The 20,405-nt window shown below is 44.2% G+C and overlaps 2 protein-coding genes across 2 annotated transcripts; one reads left to right on the plus strand and one right to left on the minus strand.

The window, feature by feature from the left end:
* Positions 1-6,448: 6,448 nt before the first annotated feature.
* On the minus strand, positions 6,449-14,150 carry ushbp1 (Usher syndrome 1C binding protein 1). Its single transcript, XM_026146359.1, has 14 exons — positions 13,912-14,150; positions 12,699-12,922; positions 12,365-12,492; positions 12,014-12,177; positions 11,630-11,788; positions 11,261-11,508; positions 10,323-10,463; positions 10,145-10,233; positions 9,890-10,025; positions 9,549-9,759; positions 8,943-9,101; positions 7,615-7,712; positions 7,011-7,133; positions 6,449-6,899 (listed from the first exon to the last, which is right to left on the minus strand). The coding sequence occupies exons 1-14, from the start codon at positions 13,915-13,917 to the stop codon at positions 6,734-6,736; spliced, it is 2,052 nt and encodes a 683-aa protein (XP_026002144.1). The 5' UTR covers positions 13,918-14,150; the 3' UTR covers positions 6,449-6,733.
* Positions 14,151-14,523: 373 nt separating this feature from the next.
* babam1 (BRISC and BRCA1 A complex member 1) lies at positions 14,524-19,554 on the plus strand. Its single transcript, XM_026146364.1, has 9 exons — positions 14,524-14,656; positions 15,264-15,713; positions 15,801-15,859; positions 15,935-16,055; positions 16,243-16,321; positions 16,402-16,426; positions 16,527-16,656; positions 16,755-16,841; positions 18,709-19,554. Exons 2-9 carry the CDS (start codon positions 15,279-15,281, stop codon positions 18,907-18,909), a joined length of 1,137 nt encoding a protein of 378 aa, XP_026002149.1. The 5' UTR covers positions 14,524-14,656; positions 15,264-15,278; the 3' UTR covers positions 18,910-19,554.
* Positions 19,555-20,405: the final 851 nt, after the last annotated feature.

The following is a 20,405-nucleotide window of genomic DNA, read 5'->3' on the forward strand; positions in this document are numbered from 1 at the left end:
GTTTTCAGACTGAGCTTGAGGAAGCCGAGCAGATCTAACCAAACCTTGGACACATCCTGCTTTCTGACTCTAAAAATGACTCGTTTAGAAAATGAACTAACTCATAAATTCAGTTCCACAGAAGTCGTTTTGAAAACAGGGGCCAATGAAGAGAATGGAGGTTCAAGGCGATTCTGCATTAGCTTCACTTTTCAAACCTGGAAGCTCAATTTTTTATACTGACCTGTAACTTTTTAATTCCACCTTCAAACTAAGCAAGTACAGGCAAACACACACTGATAACACCACAGTTTATAAAATCCCAGCAGCATGAAACAGCAAAGGTACAGACTAAGCTTACCCATCAGGCTTCCACAGCTGGAATAACCAGAGTCTGAAATATGTCATCAAACAAGGACAGTTTAAGCCTTCGGACTGTTCACTGGAGGATAATGAGAAGAACCAGAGAACAAATCATTGTTAATGCTGTAGATGCCCACAGCGTGTTTGCTGAACAATAACTCCAGATAGCTAGCTGTTAGCATATTTCCATGTGGTCCGACACTTACAGGAGATGAAGGTTTGTGAGGTTTGGACTTGCAGGAGGCCTGAAGCAATGACGGCTTGCTGTCATAAATCCCCATTCATATTCATACGTCAGGTAATGAGAAAAGCCTGCAACCTATTCTGGGATACAGCCAAACAGGCTGAAGCTTTGTGCGGTGAACTTAGGCGATGTTGTCAACCACAGGTGATTGGTAACCTACTGTTAGCTCGCTAGTCGTTATTTTAATATAAGTTAAATTATATTTGCATTGTTATGTAAAACATCGTATTTAGGTGTTTGTAAGTTCTTTGTGACTGCTCTGCCTGTTTACACGTTTCAAAAACAATCAAAACGGTTAGCTTGTTTTAAAAAAGCATCAGCAGCTGGTTTATTTTCTTTCTTTCCAGCACAATAGGCTGTGATAATGGTTGTGTTAAATGTATAAAGCAGAAATGATCAAGCATGAACAATATATAGTTAATATTTTCAAGAGGAGGGTTGGGAACGCTTTTAGCTGAGGTCGGCCCCAAAGTTAAATTCTGCTCTGATATCAAGAGCACCAAACCACCTGTCGGTGTGGTGTGTGGACGAGCAGGTGAAAGTGTGAAGGTTATTAAAGTAAGTGAATTTATAATGCGTCCTTCACAGGCAAATAAAGCAGTTAAAAAAGAAATAAAACGGATAAAGGTGAGACAAATATTCCTTAAACTGAGTGTGAAAGCTCTGGGATTTACTGCAGTGGTTATAACAAGATTTTAAAAATGTGTCTATAAAGTTAAAAAACATTTTTTAAAACTGAAGAGATCTCGTTCCCGAATTAGTTAAAAGACGTGCCACTCTGTTTTAAAGAGATGATTTTTTTTTTTTTTTTCTTTTTTTTTCCTAAATGACATCAGAAACAGCAGTATGCGACATTACGTGATGGCAGAGCTTCAGTTCATCCTTTGTCATTTTTTTTTTTTTTTTTTTTTTTAATAAATAGGACAGGGGGAATGAATGAGAGAGAGAGGGGGAGAGAAAGAAAGAAAACCAAAGGGGAGAAGAGACGGTGAGAAGGGGGGGGAAGAGAGACAAAAAAAACAAAAAAAAAAAAACTCCTGGGTCACCTGTATGGAGAAAAAAAACAAACAAACAAACAAACAAAAACAAACAGAGGAGACAGCAAACAACAAAGAGCAACATAATAATAGAGAAAACAAAGCACCATCACAATAAACTAGCTAGTCATAGATATCAGTATTTACTAAGTAATAAACGATATTGTGCAGCACGCAAGATAGACAGCGCACAGTGTGCTTTGAGGCAGCAGCCAAGAAAGCTTTAGTCCGCGTCTGTGAATACCCATGTGTGCATACCTGTGTGGATCAGCATGCTTGCATTCCAAAGGTTTCTCCATGTAATGATCTGCTAGGGAGTGTGGGGGGGCCACAGCCCCGTCCTCCAGGGTGTGAAGCAGGTATGGAGGAGATCAAAACTCCAGACATCCAGAGGCCCCCAGAACACAAGAGACCATGGAAGACCAACAGAGGGGCAGCCGCGCCACTGTTCCAGTAAGAGCTGAGGAGAGTCCCAGATGAGGGCTCACCCAGCAGCCGCGGAGCAGAAGTCAGGGGGAGTTGCAGTGACGCGCCCGTGAGCTCCGCCGGCCCCCAGCTGCGCCTGAGTGACCGAGCCCCAGGCCGAGAGGCTGGGGGCACCCCACCTCCAAAGGGGCCCGAGCGAGCCCCAGGCCCCAGGCCCCGACAAGCGGCCGCCAAGGAGTGAGCTGGTGTGTACCCGGACGCCCACCCCCAGACACAAAGAACCACCAACACACCGACACCTGAGGGAGTCCGCCACCGGCAGGGGAAGTGGTGGTGGGTGGAGATAGGCCTCCAAACCTTGGAGGGCCTGAGGTGTCCCCAGAGAGGTGGCGTCTGATACCCAACCTGACATATAGACACAGACATACAGGCACACACAGACACAAACATCCATTCCCACCCTCATGCTCTCATATGCACTCACTCCACACACAACCAACGTGGAGACAGACATAAAGAGACGCTGTACACACGATCACACTCCCCAAGCGTACTCTACAAACCGGGTCTAGGTACCCTTGCCCCTGGAGGGGGGAATTGCACCCAGACCCAGGTGGTGTTACCCTTTTCCCTGCGGTGGGGAGAGAGATGACGATTGTTAAGACGGGTAAATAGAGAGTTGCATTGATCCCAACGAGGAAAGATAAAAGTATGAACAATTTCCAGCAGTTCCACTTTAGAATTAAAACGTCTTAACTCAGCAATGTTCCTCTGATGAATGAGGGCTGAGTCAGCTTCCTGCCAGTCTAAAGACAAAAACTGTTCAGGATAACCTCAAAGTCACATAAGCTAGATGTAGCCAACCGATTTAACCAAGACCTGATGGCAGCTTGTTAGGTTGGAAAGAACAGGAGAGATGGATGCATACAAAATTTGGTAAAAAAAAAAAAAGTTAATTAAATGACCGAATTATACAATATACAAGCTAAACAGTATAGATCCCAAAACTGATCCCTTTGGAAAGTAGCCTTTTCCAAAAGACGGAGATTAATGGTGATAAAACAGAAAATTCTGTTTGGTAAAATTGAAACCAGTCTAATGCTGATTTAAACACAATCGTCACCTGATGGCTTTAAGATTGTTGCAGGACATGAAATCAGCACAAGTAGGTGAAGATATGGTGCTGAGGTAGCTGGGATAGGTTCTAGCACCTTACCCTTCTGCTCCCTGATAAGGATACGCAAAAATGGATGGAAATGGTACTGTTAGAGAATATGGGGGATGCCAGAAAAAGATAGAGACACCAGCCTGTTTATTGCATCAAAAAGGACTGAAGGATTTCTCTTCCTGCGTGATATAAGATTAGCAAGAATTTGTAGTTCTGGCTTCCTTTATACCAACATTATAAAAACAGTTGTGCACTCTCTCAGATGAAGTCTGTGCATTTCTAATTTTTACCACATGTACTTGATATACAGTATGTGTTCCATTACAATAAATCACATACTGGTGTTGAATTGTACAGAGAAGCACATTAGAATAGGAGCACGCTGTAAAAATGACCTTAAAATCTTGTTTTTGTTCATTTTTCTGATGTGGAGGCTGTTTCCATGAAAGCTTTAGCTCTGATCGAAGCACAATGAAACACTGATCTTAACTGAATTTGTAAATCTAAACAGCTTTCTCAACCTGCTGACAGGCAAGCATGCAATCCTATAAAAGCATGAAAATCCCCTAAGTGGACTTATAATGTGCAACAAGATTGTAGTCTTTATCTGTCGGCCTGTGGTGCGATGGGCTGCTGGCCTGAGCTGTTTGATCTCATTATCTGAGTGTGTGTGAGCACAAAAGCAGATGTGATAGGCCGTTTGATTGAGGTCAAATCTCTTTTGCGCTCTGCCGTGCCAAAAGCCCCCTCCATCATGCTCCCGACCCCTCTGATGGGCCGGCTGGTGTCAGAGAGCTCAGGAGTGACATGTCAGGTCAGCGAGGCAGTGCCCTATGGCACCAAGCAGAGAAGAGAGGCGTAAAGAGAGCAGGAGATGGAGTGGTTGTGGTAGGTGAGCTAATGGCTTTGAGAAAGAAGAGGTACAGGCCTGAAGGTGCAGACTGTGATGTCTTTATACAGCGTACGAAGGGACAAATTATTCAAATGCAGGAACGGATGCAGAGAGTAAATGACTTGACCTGAAACCCATGGGTCAGGACCCCCACCCCTCCACCCCCATCTCCGTATGTGCATGTGTGATTGTGTCCACCCCCACACTGATTGACAGCCGCTGTCTTTGTCTAATAATGCTTTGGGTATTTTTCCCAGGCACTAAAAGAAACGCTGCTGTCCAAAGGCTCGAGTGGAGGCTGCTACACGTGGGGGTAGAAGTGTGTCCAGAAATATGGAGCCTAAATGTTAACAGATGAGACTGTTGGGGCTAATCGCTCGGTTCTCATGCTCTTTGTTTGACTTTCCAATCTCACATCCTTTGGGAGTGCACTGTTGCAAAACTGTATTTCAGCGCATGCTTCAGCGCACACGTATCAGCTAGATTAGATTAGACCTTTCTCACTTTCTCACTTTAATGGTGGAAAACTACATTAGATCACAGGCGTTTAACATTACATTGAACTATTTTATTTTTGTAATTATGTTGCAAATGAATTCAGTTGAATTAGGATTTTACATGCACACAAAAACGGCCAGAAGAGACAGCTGTAGTCATTATATATCTGTATGTTTGTGGACTGTTAATGAGTCGGAAACAAGTCAGTCTTTTTTATTATTTTATTAAAAATGTTTCAAATGGTCGGCTCCAGTTGTGTTTAAAGAACAAAAACATTTCATGTGGGCTAACGTACTACACACATCTTTAAATAACAAACATGGAATATTAGCAGGGAGCCGGACAACAGCAAATATATATGCATTTATTGAAATCAGACATTTTTTGTTGTATCTACTCGATCTGGAACTTTGTGTGTGCATTTCTCAAAACAGGCAGTAATAATGTATCAAAGTATATTTAATGATTACTGCACTTACACTATGTTAGTATATTTTAAATGAAAATATACATTTTACTCCAGTTTTCCATGGTGGCGAGATATCTGAAAAATAATACGCTGTTTAAAATGAATAAACTGTCACTACTTTTATTTTGATAATTGAAAGACGACTTTTAATAGAGTGCTTTTAGGTACCGAAATAAAACATCTGAACACTTTTTCACCCCTCGAGGATAAACAAAAGAACAAAAATCCATTTCTTTCCAAGAGACATTTTGCTTTATTGCGTTGCCTTTGACACAAGAGTCACACAGAGGTTACAACAATCGTGTCATCGAAAAAACCTTTGATGAACTCAGAAGCTTAACGCAGATCTTAGAGAGCGGCAACACAAAATGGAAAGATAATTGCATCATCTGCTCTAATGGCAGCTATTACAACAATGGCGATGGTGACCTGGAGGCGTGGGGGGAGCGGGAGGACGGGCCCTCTCCGGTGACCTCTGCTCGGGAAAGGGCGAGCTCAGGCAGGAGTCGGAGCGTCAGGGGCTCGCCACCTCGTCTGGCACTGTGAACTCTCCATTCACAGCCTAACACAACAGGCAGGCATCGCTGTGACCCTGTGGGTGTGACACTCAACCTTTGCCTTAACCTCCTGACCGGCAGTCACAGCTGCAGCTAACCGGCTCGGGCAGGTCAGGGCGAGGGGTGAGAGATGAGAGCAGGGAAGATGGAGGGGGAGGAAATAAAGAGTAAAGGCAGAGCGACTGAAATATGAACGAGTGGGTGACAAAGAAGGTGAGAAGCTCAATAAGCCGGGTCTTAAAGGGTCAATCCACTGAATTTAGAAATAATAATTTAAAAAAGCCCAGTGCATCTGGAAGTATGCACATTACCAACAAATAAATAGGTACACTAGAATAAAGAGGTAACAAATAAGGTTTTTACAGGATATAAAGAAATAATTATACTGTAAGTAAATTTAAAGACTGTGTCATTTCCTGGTGATTTAGCAGAAAAACAAACAACATGGGTACTTTTCAGGGTGCAGACTGCATTATGGAAACCTTATGTTTAACCTTGCATAAAATGTTCCTCAGTATAACGGGATTACAGCATAAATGTACAAGGCAGATATTTCCAGACACGATAACTATACACAAGGTAAGTTTAGACATACGAGAGTGAGGCGAGGCTTAGAAAACGAGTAGTTACGCTACTATGTCGACTACTAACCCCGCTGTCACAAAAGGAAGGATGCCTGGCAGCAGCTTCGTGCAGTTGGTGTTTGCAGGAAAATGGACGCGTGCACTGTTGAGGTCAGTCCCGAGGCCTTTAGTGGGCTCAGTCTTTGAGTCCCAGCTGTTTGTCTGATGTGGATCCTTTTAGAGACGCCAAGCTTTAGAGTCCAATTCAGTTTATTGATAAATCTTACACAACCGTTCAGGTAGAAATCACAGTGTTATGTTTTATTTTTTACCCCCCAAGAGCCAAAGAAAGTGCTGGATGTCATTAATGATTGCTAGATAAATAGATATTCTTTACAGGCCCAGAAAAAGGCTAAAAATATAAGCATGTAATATAAACTAGATAAAAGCAGAAAGCTATACTCGTCATATTTACACATGTAGCTGATGTGATTAAGATACGGATGTCGAGATGGCTTTCAGCGAAGACTTGATGTCTTATAAAACAGTCTCTTCCCTCCTCCACTCCAAGGCTTCCTCTGCAGCTTTTGCAGCTCCGCCCTGGCCGTGTCGACTCTCCATCGAGGCCGCCAATTTCTGCTCCAGCCGCCACACCTGCTCCCGATACTTCCTCCGTATCTGACGGTATGAACTCAAGGCTTTGCTGCGACGAAAAGATCCACATGACTTTTTAACTTTGACTCAAGCTGAGCACAAAGGGCCTGATGAACAGACACCAAAGAAGTATATTCAGCAGCTTTCTTTTTCCATTCACCTGTGAGCTTGTGTGAGGCGAGCTATCTGCTCCGCATTGTCCCTCCTGTGGGAGGAACTGTCTGAGACGGCTGCGTTCAGTGACTCATGGACCAAAGCCAGCCGCTTCTTCAAGGCTTGCTCCCTGGAAAAAGAAATAGTGAGGTCAGTGGGTAAACATGCTGTGAGGTTATTCATTTTGCTGCAAGCACAAAAGATGTTTACTCACAGACTCATATTTAACATGCGTCCTTGGCCTTAGGGCCGCTGTGACGCATTGTGTTAACAGGAGTGCTTTATTTAAAAGTATTCAGCACTCTAGGTCAGAAGAGAAAAGGTGCTCTCTGAAGCACATCGTGGAGAGAAACAGCTAGAAATTCTTTATGTGCAAAGTCTGCAGCGTTCCTAAGCAACAGTTCAAAGCGGCCAAGAGATGTCTGACACATTTTCAAACCTGATTATATTCAAGTACGTCCACATATTCAACATCCAGATAATTACTATCATAATTATTATCAGATTTTATTGTTAAAACACGAAACTAGAAGTTGTCAAGAGCTAAAGTGCTTCTATATAGAGGCCATATGACACCGACAGGTATGGAAAAGACAGAATCCAACCCTCACCTCTGCAGGACCGCCTGCAGCTCTTTCAGGATGGGTCTTGTCCTATAACCAGCGATGTCCCCTTCACAACCGAGCTTCGCTGCGTTCTCACAGAGCCTCTGAAACACAACGTTCAGTTAAGATACCGCCCAAAGTCCCAAAGGTGTCTTCACTTCTCCTCTGGCGTATGTGCACTTTAATCTAAAGCTGTGGCTCCAGGCTGTCATCATGCAATGTCTCGTGTTTTTAGCTCTGAAGTGCTTTTACACTTTAAGGCTGATGGGACACTGTTGGCCGTGGACACCGAAGTTTGTGAGTATGATAGCTTGAAAATGAGGTGGATTTGATATCCCAATATTGACCTCAAGGTCAAGGTCAGAGGTCAAGTTTTCTCAAAACCTTGTGAATGTAATTAATTGAGATTTTCTAATTCATACCATACGAGCTACTATGAGGCTGGGGCTGGTGGTCGCCAGTATTTCTTACAGTTCAGTGTCCAACAGACCGAATAAAGTGATCTGCGAGGCCAGTAGTGTTGTGGGGATGGAGCTGGACTCTCAAAGGGGTGTCAGAGAGGTGGACGTTGTCCAGGACAAGGACGACGCCGGACGATACCTCCCACCCACTACATGACGTGTTGGCCAGTGACAGGAGCACGCTCAGTGAGAGACAGAGGAACCATCCCTGCCTGTGATCAGTTACTGCTCTTACTGTCTCAGAGCGATGTGACCACATAATTTCCTCAAACGTATTCTGATTCTAACATCATTTGTTTTTATCACTGACCGTATCAGGAACATAATACTTGGGTCTAATTTCTCCAGCTGAGCAAAATCAGCTGGTTCAGACGCCTGCATGTACACGCAGCATTTATTACACGGCCTGGGCGCTGACTGAGATTTTAGGTGAAGTAGCCAAACAGGACACAGTCTGCAGAAACCAGGCAGCGTGCAGCACAGGAAGTTTGAAAGCTATTCACATTTGTAATCTGGAGGCAAAGAGCCAGTGCAAATTAACATCACGGGGGGAAGGAAAGCTAAAGGAGCTGTTCCACTCTTTGTCATTTGACAATGACAGAGATGCGCGGCATGAATCTGTGCTGCAGTGACAGGACAGCTCAGCAGAAGACCTTGTGGAACCAAAATATCCTTCCTGGCCTGGAGGGATTCTGCTTTTGTAGATGTGTGATTTCCCACGTGGGGCACCCATATTTGAATCGGGTCTGTCACAGTAGACCAGCGTCCTGCTCCCTCTTGCTCGTTTCACCTTGACTTTGTATTATTTTCCAATTTGAAAAAAAGAAAGGATAAAAACCCCGTCTGGATTGCTGCTGCAGGAGTGTATCCTACCTGTTGTTCAGTCCTACGATCCTCCACCTCCTCTTGGAGACTTTCTGGGATGAAGACCCCAGCTGCTCCCTGAGCCTTCTGGCCCATTAAACTCCACTCCAGACACCTCAGCTCTTTCTCCTTGAGGCGGATTAAAGCTCGCAGATCTGACATCTCCTCCTGAACAAAAGCGGTTATTTAAAGAGTGGCAGCTACATGATTGGATAGAGGCACCAAAGCCCAGCTTTGGTTCCTCTATTGATTTGATAAATATTACCTCAGATTGTCAATGCATAAAGATTTCTTTAGAATATCCTGATGTTGTGTCCCCTGATTTTTCTTTTTTGTTTGCATGTAAATTCATGAAACTCTGTCTCGTTTAGCTGGTTTGCACTTTTGTTTGAGTTATTATGAATTTATTATAATCTGTATATTCATGGCGTCTCATCCACTATATCCTGTATATGTATTTAGAGTACTATGCAAACAGTGTTTTAGGAAATTGTGCAAATATTTTACTCCTTTCATAGAATAAATCTGTTTCACTCATAATCTCTTTGCATCCATAGTTTTGCATGCTTTTATTTTTTTTTCCTGGCCATGGTGTGATTGTAATGTACGTCATACCCTGACTGAGATCAGTTCATAAAACAGGGAAGCCTTCTCCTTCTTGTTATCAGGCTTGTCTTTAGTCATGTGACCCCCTCTTTGTCCAGGTGGGCTCAGTTTGGCCTCTGCTCCTGGACCTGGCTTAGGGAGGCAAATGGCTGCCCGGTCCCTCTTCAGGCGCTCAATTTGCTGCCGGAGAGCCGCCTCCCGATCCTCGGGCTCGGGCGTCCTGTGGGGTTACTTGCAGTGAACAAGCTGACAAAAGCGCAGCCCAAGAAATTTGCATATTTGAAGTTCCTACACGGTGATCTCGAACTCTTTCGTCAGCTTTGTTGTGTGTAAGCGTTTTAAAACATCACCTCTGCCCGGTGTGACTCGCTGTTTCCGTCTCCTCTGTGACCCCTGCTGTCGAGAAGGAGGTGGACAGCTCTTCAGTGCCCATTTTCCTCAGCTGAGCTAATGGACTGTCTGGGTCCCGAATGTCACCGACCGGCTCTGATGATGGGAAAAAGAGAGAACACAACTGTGTCTAATGCTTGAAAGCCGTATATTGTACATGTGAGTGTCTGAGTGCTCTTTGGTGCGAGCAGTATTAAAACTCGGTATTCCATCACCTGCTGAGACACTCTGCTGAGGACTGCTTTGCTGCTTCCTGGCGTCATAAAGCGACAGCAGCTCGCCGTAGGCCTCTTCACACTCCTCACTGTCAGTCGCAAAACACAAAACGTGACCTTCTGACAGGTGATAACGAACTCGTCCAGCGTTGACACAGACAGAAATATTTATTGGTACCAGTATCTGAGAGCCATCTGCAGGGCCGAGCAGTCGGACTCAAGCCTGTTCAGCGTGAGATTGATCTGCTCCGACTCTCCTTTCCTTCGCTCCAGAGCTGCAGTGAGACGTTCGTTTCTGGCCTTCAGCCTCTCGATGCATCTGCGGTAAAGTGAGTGAGGATGAGGGGATTAATTCAATTCAATTCAATTTTATTTATATAGCGCCAAATCACAACAAAAGTCGCCTCAAGGCGCTTCAGAGAGAAAAACCCAACAGTCATATGACCCCCTATGAGCAGCACTTTGGCGACAGTGGGAAGGAAAAACTCCCTTTTAACAGGAAGAAACCTCCAGCAGAACCAGGCTCAGGGAGGGGCGGGGCCATCTGCTGTGATTGGTTGGGGTTAAGAGTGAAATGGCTTTAATGATCAAAATAACACATGAAGAAGCTGCTTTACTTGATTGGTTGAGTTAAACTTCAGCAATTACATCATCAATCAGACCAGTGAGATTTGAGATTTGACCCTTATAAGCACTTTGAGGCGGTCTTCAGGAGGCAGAGCAGGTCATCTACTAATGGCAAGGTTGGTGGTTCGATCCCTGGCTCCTCCAGCCTGTATGCTAATTATCCTTGGGCATAAAAAACTAATCCCAAGTCGGAGTGTGAATGTTAAATAGAAAGCACTGGTGAATGTGGCCTGTTGTATAAAATGCTTTGAGTACTCTGTTAAAGCAGAAAGGTGATAAGAACCAGTGTTACAGATATCTACCTGAATCTTTAAATGAGCTGTGGGAGGTTATAAGAACATGTAGTCATAAGTCTAGTAAGTGAAACTGTATCTGTGTCTTTCTTTACATACATGTAAATACAGGGACAGCGTGTGTCAACAATGTGGTAGTCGAGTTTTTATTTTTATTTATAACTCCTAAACCTTCTAAGCTGCTAATCACTCCCACCTGTTGAGCCGCTCTGTCTCAGACTCCAGGCTAAGGGGGCTGGGACAGAGACTGCCCGAGTTAACTGATCCCAGTGGAGATCCATCCCCACCCACAGTCAGAGGCGTCACAGCTCTGTTGGCTCTCCTGTGGAGTAAAGGTGAACCGGGATAGGGGGGCGAGGCCCAGTCTGGACTTAGGGCCCCAGCAGTGGGCCGGTAGGAAGGAATGTGGCCGCCAGACCTCCAGGCTTTATGGAGACCAACCAGCTGAAACACAGGAGAAAGGCAGCTGCACTGATTCTTGTCAGTCTCTTGTAGTGTTTATTGGATCTTTGTCCACTGAACGAGATTCATTCTGGCTAATAAAGTACGAGACATCTTCTCCTACCTTGTTCTTCTCCTCTTCCACCTGGCTGATGCTGCTCTGTGGGGGGCTTCTGAGAGCAGACTCCTGTTTGTCCCCATCCAGCATGTCTTCCTGGTACTGGTCTCTTGGGAAGCTCGACCGGCACGAAATCCCAAACTCTCTTTCCATCTCTTCCAATATCTGTTGGAAATGAAGCAGGATCATGAAAGGGACTGATGGGAGTCTAAAGACAGTCTGAACAATGACATTTTTTTCTCATAAACTGATCCTTGCTGAATTTTCTTTTTTTATGAAAGAAGAAGAGCCAGTATATGGACCTGAAGCTCTTTTTCTTGGGCTTTGCAGCTTTAAATTACTTAATAGATGTTTTAATTGTGATTATTCTTATTTGTTTTTAACTTATACCTGGCTGGCTTTAACCCAGTTCTCTTGAGCTGCTCTCAGATGCTCTCTGTGCTTTTCCTGGTCAGAAGCTGTGATGGGGGCCGCCCAGGTCCTTCTGAAGCTGATGGAGTCCTCCACTGATGATAAAACCTCCTGCAGTTTGCTCCAGACAACACCACTGCCTCCTAGTGGATAGAAAGCAAAGGTGCAGGGATATATGCAGTATATGATGCTCAAACAAACATAAAATATGCAATAAAGGACATAAACATAAAATATTAATCGGTGGAAGCTTCTGGATTGGATGAAAGTGCATGGCATCCAAACTGATAAGCTCTGCTGATGAACGAGTGATGCTATGGTAACGCCAACCTTGGTCATTCAGTGGAGGTTTAGATGTTGGGCTGTTTCTTTCTGGGCTGCTTCTAACGAGCCGGTGAGACAGAAGATCTGGAACCAGAGGCCTGGATGGAGCCGGCGGTCTCGTGTCATCTGGTTCACTGCAAGAGTAGTGCGTTTACACGAGCTATAGGTTGAATATCAAACTCCCTATTAATGTGAAAATATGTGTGGTATTGCCCACAAGGATGAATACAAATCCACAGATTTCAGGTGTCTTGTAAGGATGGCATTAGTATTCAAGTCAAAGTGGAGCCAAAGGTGATGCTGCAGTAAATCCAGCCGTCGCGCCGGGCGCCTCGCTTACCTTGGAGCTTTTAGTGACCCCATCTTCTTGTTCAGTTCAGCAATGATGTTGAGCAGCGTGCCCACTTCAGCCTCACACTGAGCCAGCTCTGCTGGTGTAGGCTCGAGGATGACTGCAGGGTCACAGCCCTCGTGGTAGAGGGAGATATAGTCACTCGGGCTCATCGCCTCCTTGTCACACCTTGACCCTGCATCCAGACTGTCACATCTGCCTCGCCTGAAATCCTACAGAAACATGGAGTCGTGTTTGGACTGAAAGAAAAAATAACTTGGAGGACCCATTCATTTAGTTTTTTGCTGTATTTTTTTTTATATTTCTGCAATCTGTCACGTCTGCGTGCACCAATAATAACACACATCACACCCGATGTATGCAGCCTTCTTCCGTCCTGTGAACAAGCACCTTTCAGTGAGTACAGCAAAATAATTTAATTATATAATGTATCAGCATTAAAAATCTGTTACGCTATTGAGCCAAACATGTTTGGCAGCTATTGTTCTGAGCAACGGAAAAGGAGGAAACTAAAACATCCTGACATCCAACTTCCTGCCAAGCAAATATTTGTGGACCAAACCATCTATTGTTTTCATGAAGAACGCTGAACAAATCTCTCAGACACAAAATGTTGAATCAGAACAAAATGTTACTCTTTAATTATGGAATTAACTACAGTCAGATGTAGAATGAAAATGTACTTTTTAAACGATTGAACACATACATCTTTTTAATAACACACGTATATATGGTGCAGGCCAGAGTTGGCAACATACTTGAAATTCCTTATCCTCATTACCAAACTATTCCCAGTCAGTGTCAGAGAAAAGTCATTTAGGCATGAAAAGGGGGAATAAAGACTTTACGCATGCTGTCAGACCAACTCTCTGATTTCAGATTTGTGGATTTTATTACTTATGTGCAAAGTGCATGTTTTCAAACAGTAAAAAGTCTTACCCTGCCTTATCGATGGGGCAGATTAAATCATTTAAAAGTCTCTATTATGAGGCTGCAGCAGTTCTGCAAACAACAGTTCTTCTCTTATGGGGAATATTGGAGCAACATGCGACATCTGCATTAGGCATTTACCAGTGACAGCTTTGAACTGCATTACAAACTCATATACTGTGTCACATATCATAAGCTCAACTGGATTTATGTTGCTCCCAATCTCACTAAACCTTCAAAACAATCCCTCAAACATTTCATCATAACTTACCTCCATGCTCGCTGATCTGTGTGACTGCAGAAGTGACTCAGTTTACCACGTGTGTAAAAAAAATAAAATAAAATAGACAAAATGAGGGTCTGTTTTCTTCCGTCCTACTATTTTGTGTAATTATATTTTCCAAGAGTCAGTCAGTCTCTGTAATAAGTCTGCTCTCTCCATGTCTGCCTAACACTGTTTTGTGTGATGGGTGAAGTAAGTGGAAAAGTCATCCCCACCCATTCCCTTTCACTCTGAGTCCTTTCCTGTTTTGTCCGTAGTGTGCTTCTATGTCTGATTATGACCAAAGGGGGTGTGAATTATCCTATCTGGTTAAAATGTGATATATACGCAGGAAAATGCTACCTGTTTATTTTTTGGATACAATCTGCAGACCGGTGTTGGCAAAAAATATAGTAAAAGACTCACTTTGGTAGAATAAATTCAATACATCAATAAATCAATCGATTACTTATGCATGACAGTATCTGTGGACTCAAACAAAGCTTTTTATGATACTACTACTACTGCTACTGCAGTAAAAACTATATTATTAGGTCAGCAAAACTGTTTTTGAGCACCACAATCCATAAACTTCATTACCCACAATTCCATTGTACCCGTTCCAGTTTCTGGTTATATCATTTCCGTTCAGGAAGTGTCCGTTCAAAACAAATGTTAGCTCGCTGTTGGAATATTTCTCAGTCCTCAATGAGTTGTTACCGTATATAAATACAAGACCTGTCGTAATAATTAAGTAAGTGTCTGTTCTTCTTCTTCCAAATGTAAAAGTTATACTTCAGTTCACAGAGTGACTGATTTGACGTATTTGTTTTAGTTAAAGCTAACTAATGCTAACGGCTAATGTTGCTACAGCCGTGGAGCATCAGCTGCTCTGTCTGCTGTGGTTTTTAGCACTTTGTCAGGTTTTCTGGTCGCATTGACTCAAGCTTTTGCCAATTAATAATATTTCCTGTAAATATACACCACTGCGTTTATCTACACATAACACTCGAGCTAACACGTGGAGAAGCAGTCCTTGTGTGTAAAATGAACTTTACACTGGACTGAGTTTGTACTGAAAGTAGAAATATGATTTTAAAGTTGATGAGAATGGTTGTGTGGTGGTCTGGTGTAAATGTGCCCTCTGTAAGATAGGGACAAGCGGTGTCGTTTATGAGAAGCCCGTGTTTAGGATTTTAGGTGGATTTGCACTTGTTGGTCTTTGTGAAGGATGGACAGCAAGCAAAGTTACAAATATTATACCAGCCTTTTAATGTCAAGTGAGTCCATCACCTGTTAAATGCTAGAAATCTTTGAGAGCCAGAATAACTAACTTCACCTCACCACCTCCACTTCTGTAGCTTCCTCCTTTATCAATGGACACACCAGAGCCCGGCCAGGCAGATGGAGAGGAGCGTCTTGTAGAGCTCCGACCTCGAACGCGCTCCAACCCAGAGGGTGCTGAGGACCGACGCAGCAGCACTGGCAGCCTCGGAGGCAACGGGAACCCCAGCATATCTCAGCCTGCCGTGGGAAGTCGTGTGGAGGGAGAAGGTGAGGCTTCGACCAGCGACAGCCCTCCAAGTTCCACCACCGCAACCATCTCAGTGTCTACGGCTCAGGCTGTGGCTCCTACTGCCGTCACAGGTGCGACTGCTGCGGCCAGTGCTGCGGTACCACTGTCCACTATGGCCGTGTCAACCAAAGACTGGCCAAAGTCCACACAGCAGCACCCCACACTCACCACGTCCGTCCCTTCACCGGCAGAGTATCAGCTCAGAGTGCCCCGTGTAAACTGCCCAGAGAAAGTGGTGGGTCCACTTAGCATTTCTGATTTTTGAAGAGTCACAAGAAAAAAAAAAGTCATTTTCACTGTCAGTTCTTCTCTTTTATGACAGATTATCTGCTTAGATCTTTCTGAAGAGATGTCTTTGCCAAAGCTGGAGTCCTTTAACGGGTAGGCGGCTGCATGTTAAACTTCATTGTGTGTCGTCAAAGTTTCACCGCCTAATTTGACTGTTTTTCAACCTAGGTCTAAAACGAATGCTCTGAACATATCCCAGAAGATGATTGAGATGTTTGTCAGAACAAAACACAAGATTGACAAACGGCACGAGTTTGCTCTGGTGGTCGTCAACGATGACGCCCTGTGGGTGAGTACGAGAGCTGTTAGGATGCTTTTTCTTATGTGTGACTTCTAAAAAATGTAGAAGACTCAACACACTCTTAGCCGTTTGTTTGGGCATGATCATGTAGTTCCTTTTTGTTGTTGTTGTCTATGGCGGTTGAATGCACTTCCCTAATGTAACGTCATTTAATCCATCTGTGGACATATCTCAGCTGTCAGGCTTTACCTCTGATCCCAGGGAGCTGTGTAGCTGCTTGTATGACCTGGAGACCAACGTGTGCGAGTCCTTCAGTATCCTTAAACTGAAACTGACAAAAAAATGCTAGTAACTTCTAGATGTTTGGTTTTGACCCTTAACTCCCCTTTTATAGACCTGGAAGATCTCCTTAATGTCATGTAAGTAACAGATCTGCTGTAAATTTGATTAAAAATGCGATTTTTTTAGCTTCTAAACACATAAGTGTTTCAACTGTTTGCTCATTTTTTGCCTTTGCAGACATCAGAAAATCGAGCTGCCGTTGATGGAGAATATTCAGACTATCCCGCCTCCGTATGTGGTGCGGACTGTGCTTATCTACAGCCGTCATGCTGGGCAGCTGCAGTTCAACCCATCTGAGGCTGTTAGTGTAAGTACAGCACAGTCTCTCTTTGTGTCTGTATTTTAGTTTTTACACGTGGGACCTGTTCCTGACTGTGCACTTTGTGTTTCTCTGTCCTGTCACAGAAAATGCTGCAGTCGCCATATTTTTTCTTCGACGTGGTCTATTTGCACAACGGGGTGGAAGAGCAGGGGGATGAGACCAGCTGGAGGGTGAGTGCAGAAGCTGGTGATGGAGGGTTATTGGTTCAAACTGTGTGCAGCAGCTCCATGTACCAGGTTTGACGCCCTTTTACCTTCAGAAGTGCCTTAAATCTGTATGGCACAGGTTCAACAAGGTGCTGGAAACATTCATCAGAGGTCTCGGTCCATAAACCATCGCATCAAATAGTATCCAGTCTCAAACTGACCGCAGCCTTAGACTGTCACTGACCGGGTGGTTAAAGGAGTCAAACAAGCTTCATGCTGTGCCACAGCGATGCAGTTACTGTCCTACCAAAGGGGGGGACGTGTGGATGATTATTAACATGAGGAATAAGAAAACAGAGGAACATAAAATACCTCGTGATCAAGATCAAATCTGTTAAAATAAGTTAGTTCAGTGGATAAGACGACACAATAATGGCACACAGTGCGTGAGTGCTTTACTGACAACACATTTTTCAGCTAGCAAGTATTACACAAACCACACTATACGCTCATTGGTTACTTTCTTAGGTGCACGCGATCAGTTGCTTGTTAATGCAAATATCCAATCGGCCAATCACATGTCAGCATAGCAGGTGATTTAAGTCACTTTAAACGTGACGTGTTTTGGTGCCTTAATGTTGAAGCAGACGGGCTACAACAGCAGGAGAGCGCCCTGGCTGCCACTCCTGTCAGTTACAAACAGGAAACTGAGGCTACGCTCTGCACAGGTTCAACAAAATTAGAAGATTGGAGTGTGGCAAATATTTCCTTGGCACACTTTGGTCCTTTTAGTACCAGCTGAGAATCGTTTAAAGCAGGGGTGTCCAACTCCAGGCCTCGAGGGTGTCCTGCAGGTTTTAGATCTCACCCTGGGACATCACGCCTGAATCAAACGATGAGTTCATTGCCAGGCCTCTGGAGAACTTCAAGATATTTAAACCAGCTGTGTTGGATCAAGGACACATTTGAAACCTGCAGGACACCTTGAGGCCTGGAGTTGGACACCCCTGAGTATTGTTGCTGACCACAGTGATGCGATCTCCTGATGGCTGCTCCCAGCAGCGTGACGCACCATCTCATAAAGCTTAAATCATCTCAAGCTGGTTTCTTGAATGTGACGATGAGATCACTGCACTTAGATGACCTCTGCCGTTAGAGCGCGTTGGCCTTTCGGATGTGGTGGAACGGGAGATTTCCACGATGACTGTGCAGCAACTGCGTGATGCTATCACGTCAAGAAGAACCAAAAACTCTGAGAAATGTTTCCAGCGTTCTGTTGAATCAGTGACCCAAAGGATTGAGACAGCTGAGACAAGCGGTACCAACAAGGTCCAGTGAGTGCATGTTGTAACCTTTGAATAAATCCAAACCTTTACTTGTCTAAACATAAAGTACGTCCTTGTTTCTCGTCAGTGTTCAGCATGTTTGAAAAGCCTCTGTGGCATGTTAAATGTGAACCAGGGCACCGCTGTAGTTACTGGTTTGAGCGTTAAAGCTCTGCTCTGAGGCAATTCGCTGCATGTCGTCCCCTGCATCGTCTCCCAGCTTTCATGTCTTCTCTCCACTGTCCCATCTCATTAAAGGCTAAAACCCCCCCAAAATATATATTTGAAAAAATGAACCATCTATGCCTCCAAGCTTATCTTTTAAGATATTTTCTGCACATTGTAAGACAGCGATGCCAAACTCTGGGCTGTGGAGCTTTTGCACGCCCGACTCACCTTCAAAGCCTTTGCTGCTCTCGTGTTCACACCCAGTGATGATAAAACTGCAGTACTGACACTAAAAACCAGCACCGGCCTTTTGATTCTGTATGTAAAAAGCTGTTTTACACTGTCTCACCTGATATTCTCTTGCATACTCTTAAACTGAGTATTTGCTTTTTCTCCAGGACAACTACACCTCTTTCAGTAACCTGGACTCTAAGGGCATGTGTTACCGCTTTGAGGTTTCCTTAGGCGGACCCGCCATTGAGCTGCACAATTGCATGGCCAAACTTCTGGCTCACCCTTTACAAAGGCCTTTCCAGAGTCATGCATCTTACAGCCTGCTGGAGGGGGACGACCCCCAGGACATTGAGGCAACAGTTTAAAATGGGACACTGGCTTCTCTGTGAAATCCACACGCACGCGTTTCGGTTTTTCCTCCACATTATGACCATTTTTTCTCTTAGCTGCTGTAATTCATGTATTATTTGGGATGTAGGTGTAGATCTAAGGATAACCAAGGGGTTTGGTAAGTTGCCAACTGCACAGACATTGTATGTCCATACTAAAATAGACGAGTGATTTTTTTTTTTTTCTTCATCTTAGCTGCAGAACTCATGCAGCTGTTAGCTGCAGGTGTCGTGAGAATGATTAAAAGTCCCAGAATCCAAGAAAAAGATAAAAGAGCAGCTAAACGGTGTAAAGGCATCATTCATCCCTCGTTGCTTTCTAACACACCACACTGCTCCGAAGCAGGCGATCGGGAAACTAATGAACCTTAATTTGAAGTAATGAATCACAGAGACACGTGATCCTGCCTGTACGTCTGTTTTAATCTACTTTGTTTTATAAGGGCTTGTTTTCTTTCTTAGCTGTCACACTTACGTTATGTTACATAAGCAATGAAAAAATAAAGGGTATGATTGTAAAAACGGCCCTTTGCACTGCCCGTAGATGCACTCGAAACACGTTGTGTACAGATGACGTTTGTAAAACTGTTTCTGCGGATTAAAAACGTTCGTTTAATGACACTTGTCGTGTTCGTGTGTTTGATGTCATTTTTTTAATGTCTAGCTTTTGTCAGGAGATGGCAGCAAAGCCTCTGCTGGGATCCTTCAGCTGTAACTGTGATTTCACTGCAGCTCAGATGTCTTTATATTCGTGTTTATGGCGGTGATTGAGCAGTCGAGCAGCAGACACCGTTGTAAACAGGAAGTCTTCTCCAGTTGTAGCATGAAGATTAATTCAGTGTGGAGGTTCTCAGTCTTGTTCTGATGCTTCACGTGCTGTTTGAATGTAAGTGAAGCACTGACGGCATCAGTCATGTCTCTATCATATTCAGTTTGGTTCCGCTCCATATTTTCCCCTCGTTGAGCTGCAGCGCTCTGTCCCCCAGGTTGAGAATCACCGCTTTAGCTGTAAAATATGTTTTCCCGTCACCTCAAAGATGTCTAGTCTGTTATCTTAAAAGGTGTCTTATCACGGTCTTCAGCCATTTGGTTTCCTGCTTTTGTTCACGTTATCTAACACCTCTTTCCCGACTCGTTGTCTTCTGTCACTCTTAACATGCCTCATAAATAAGTTTTTCCACCTGAGGACAGGTTGTCAGGGAGACAATAGGGAGCAGGAAAGCTTCAGGCTCAGAGGCCCTTTCCCCTTTCACACCCTTCCCCGGCTGACCCGACTGCACCTGACGTCACCGGCTCTGCCGTGGATGCCGTGGGTGGGACGGGGGGTGAAGGGTGTCTGCAGGGAGAATTTGTTATTCCCCATCCCCACAGAATGACAGGTCCCTATTGTTTTCACTCCTTCACTCCTCCACTACCACGACTCCTTTCCGTGCTCGTTCAAGACAGGATATGCTGGAAAAAAATTTTGTTTG

Source organism: Astatotilapia calliptera, chromosome 17 (genome assembly GCF_900246225.1).
Source record: "Astatotilapia calliptera chromosome 17, fAstCal1.2, whole genome shotgun sequence".
In the NCBI taxonomy this organism is placed as follows: Eukaryota; Metazoa; Chordata; class Actinopteri; order Cichliformes; family Cichlidae; genus Astatotilapia; species Astatotilapia calliptera.

Bases quoted from the DNA above. Each gene is read 5' to 3' on its own strand.
- ushbp1 (XM_026146359.1), bottom strand. The intron at 10,234-10,322 runs GTACCAATAAAT...TGCGACTGACAG, and splicing joins CAGATGGCTCTCAGATACTG to TGAGGAGTGTGAAGAGGCCT. The intron at 7,713-8,942 runs GTAGGATACACT...GTTGTGTTTCAG, and splicing joins ATCGTAGGACTGAACAACAG to AGGCTCTGTGAGAACGCAGC.
- babam1 (XM_026146364.1), top strand. From the start codon at position 15,279: ATGGACACACCAGAGCCCGGCCAGGCAGATGGAGAGGAGCGTCTTGTA. The intron at 15,860-15,934 runs GTAGGCGGCTGC...TTTTCAACCTAG, and splicing joins AAGCTGGAGTCCTTTAACGG to GTCTAAAACGAATGCTCTGA. The intron at 16,657-16,754 runs GTAAGTACAGCA...GTCCTGTCACAG, and splicing joins ACCCATCTGAGGCTGTTAGT to AAAATGCTGCAGTCGCCATA.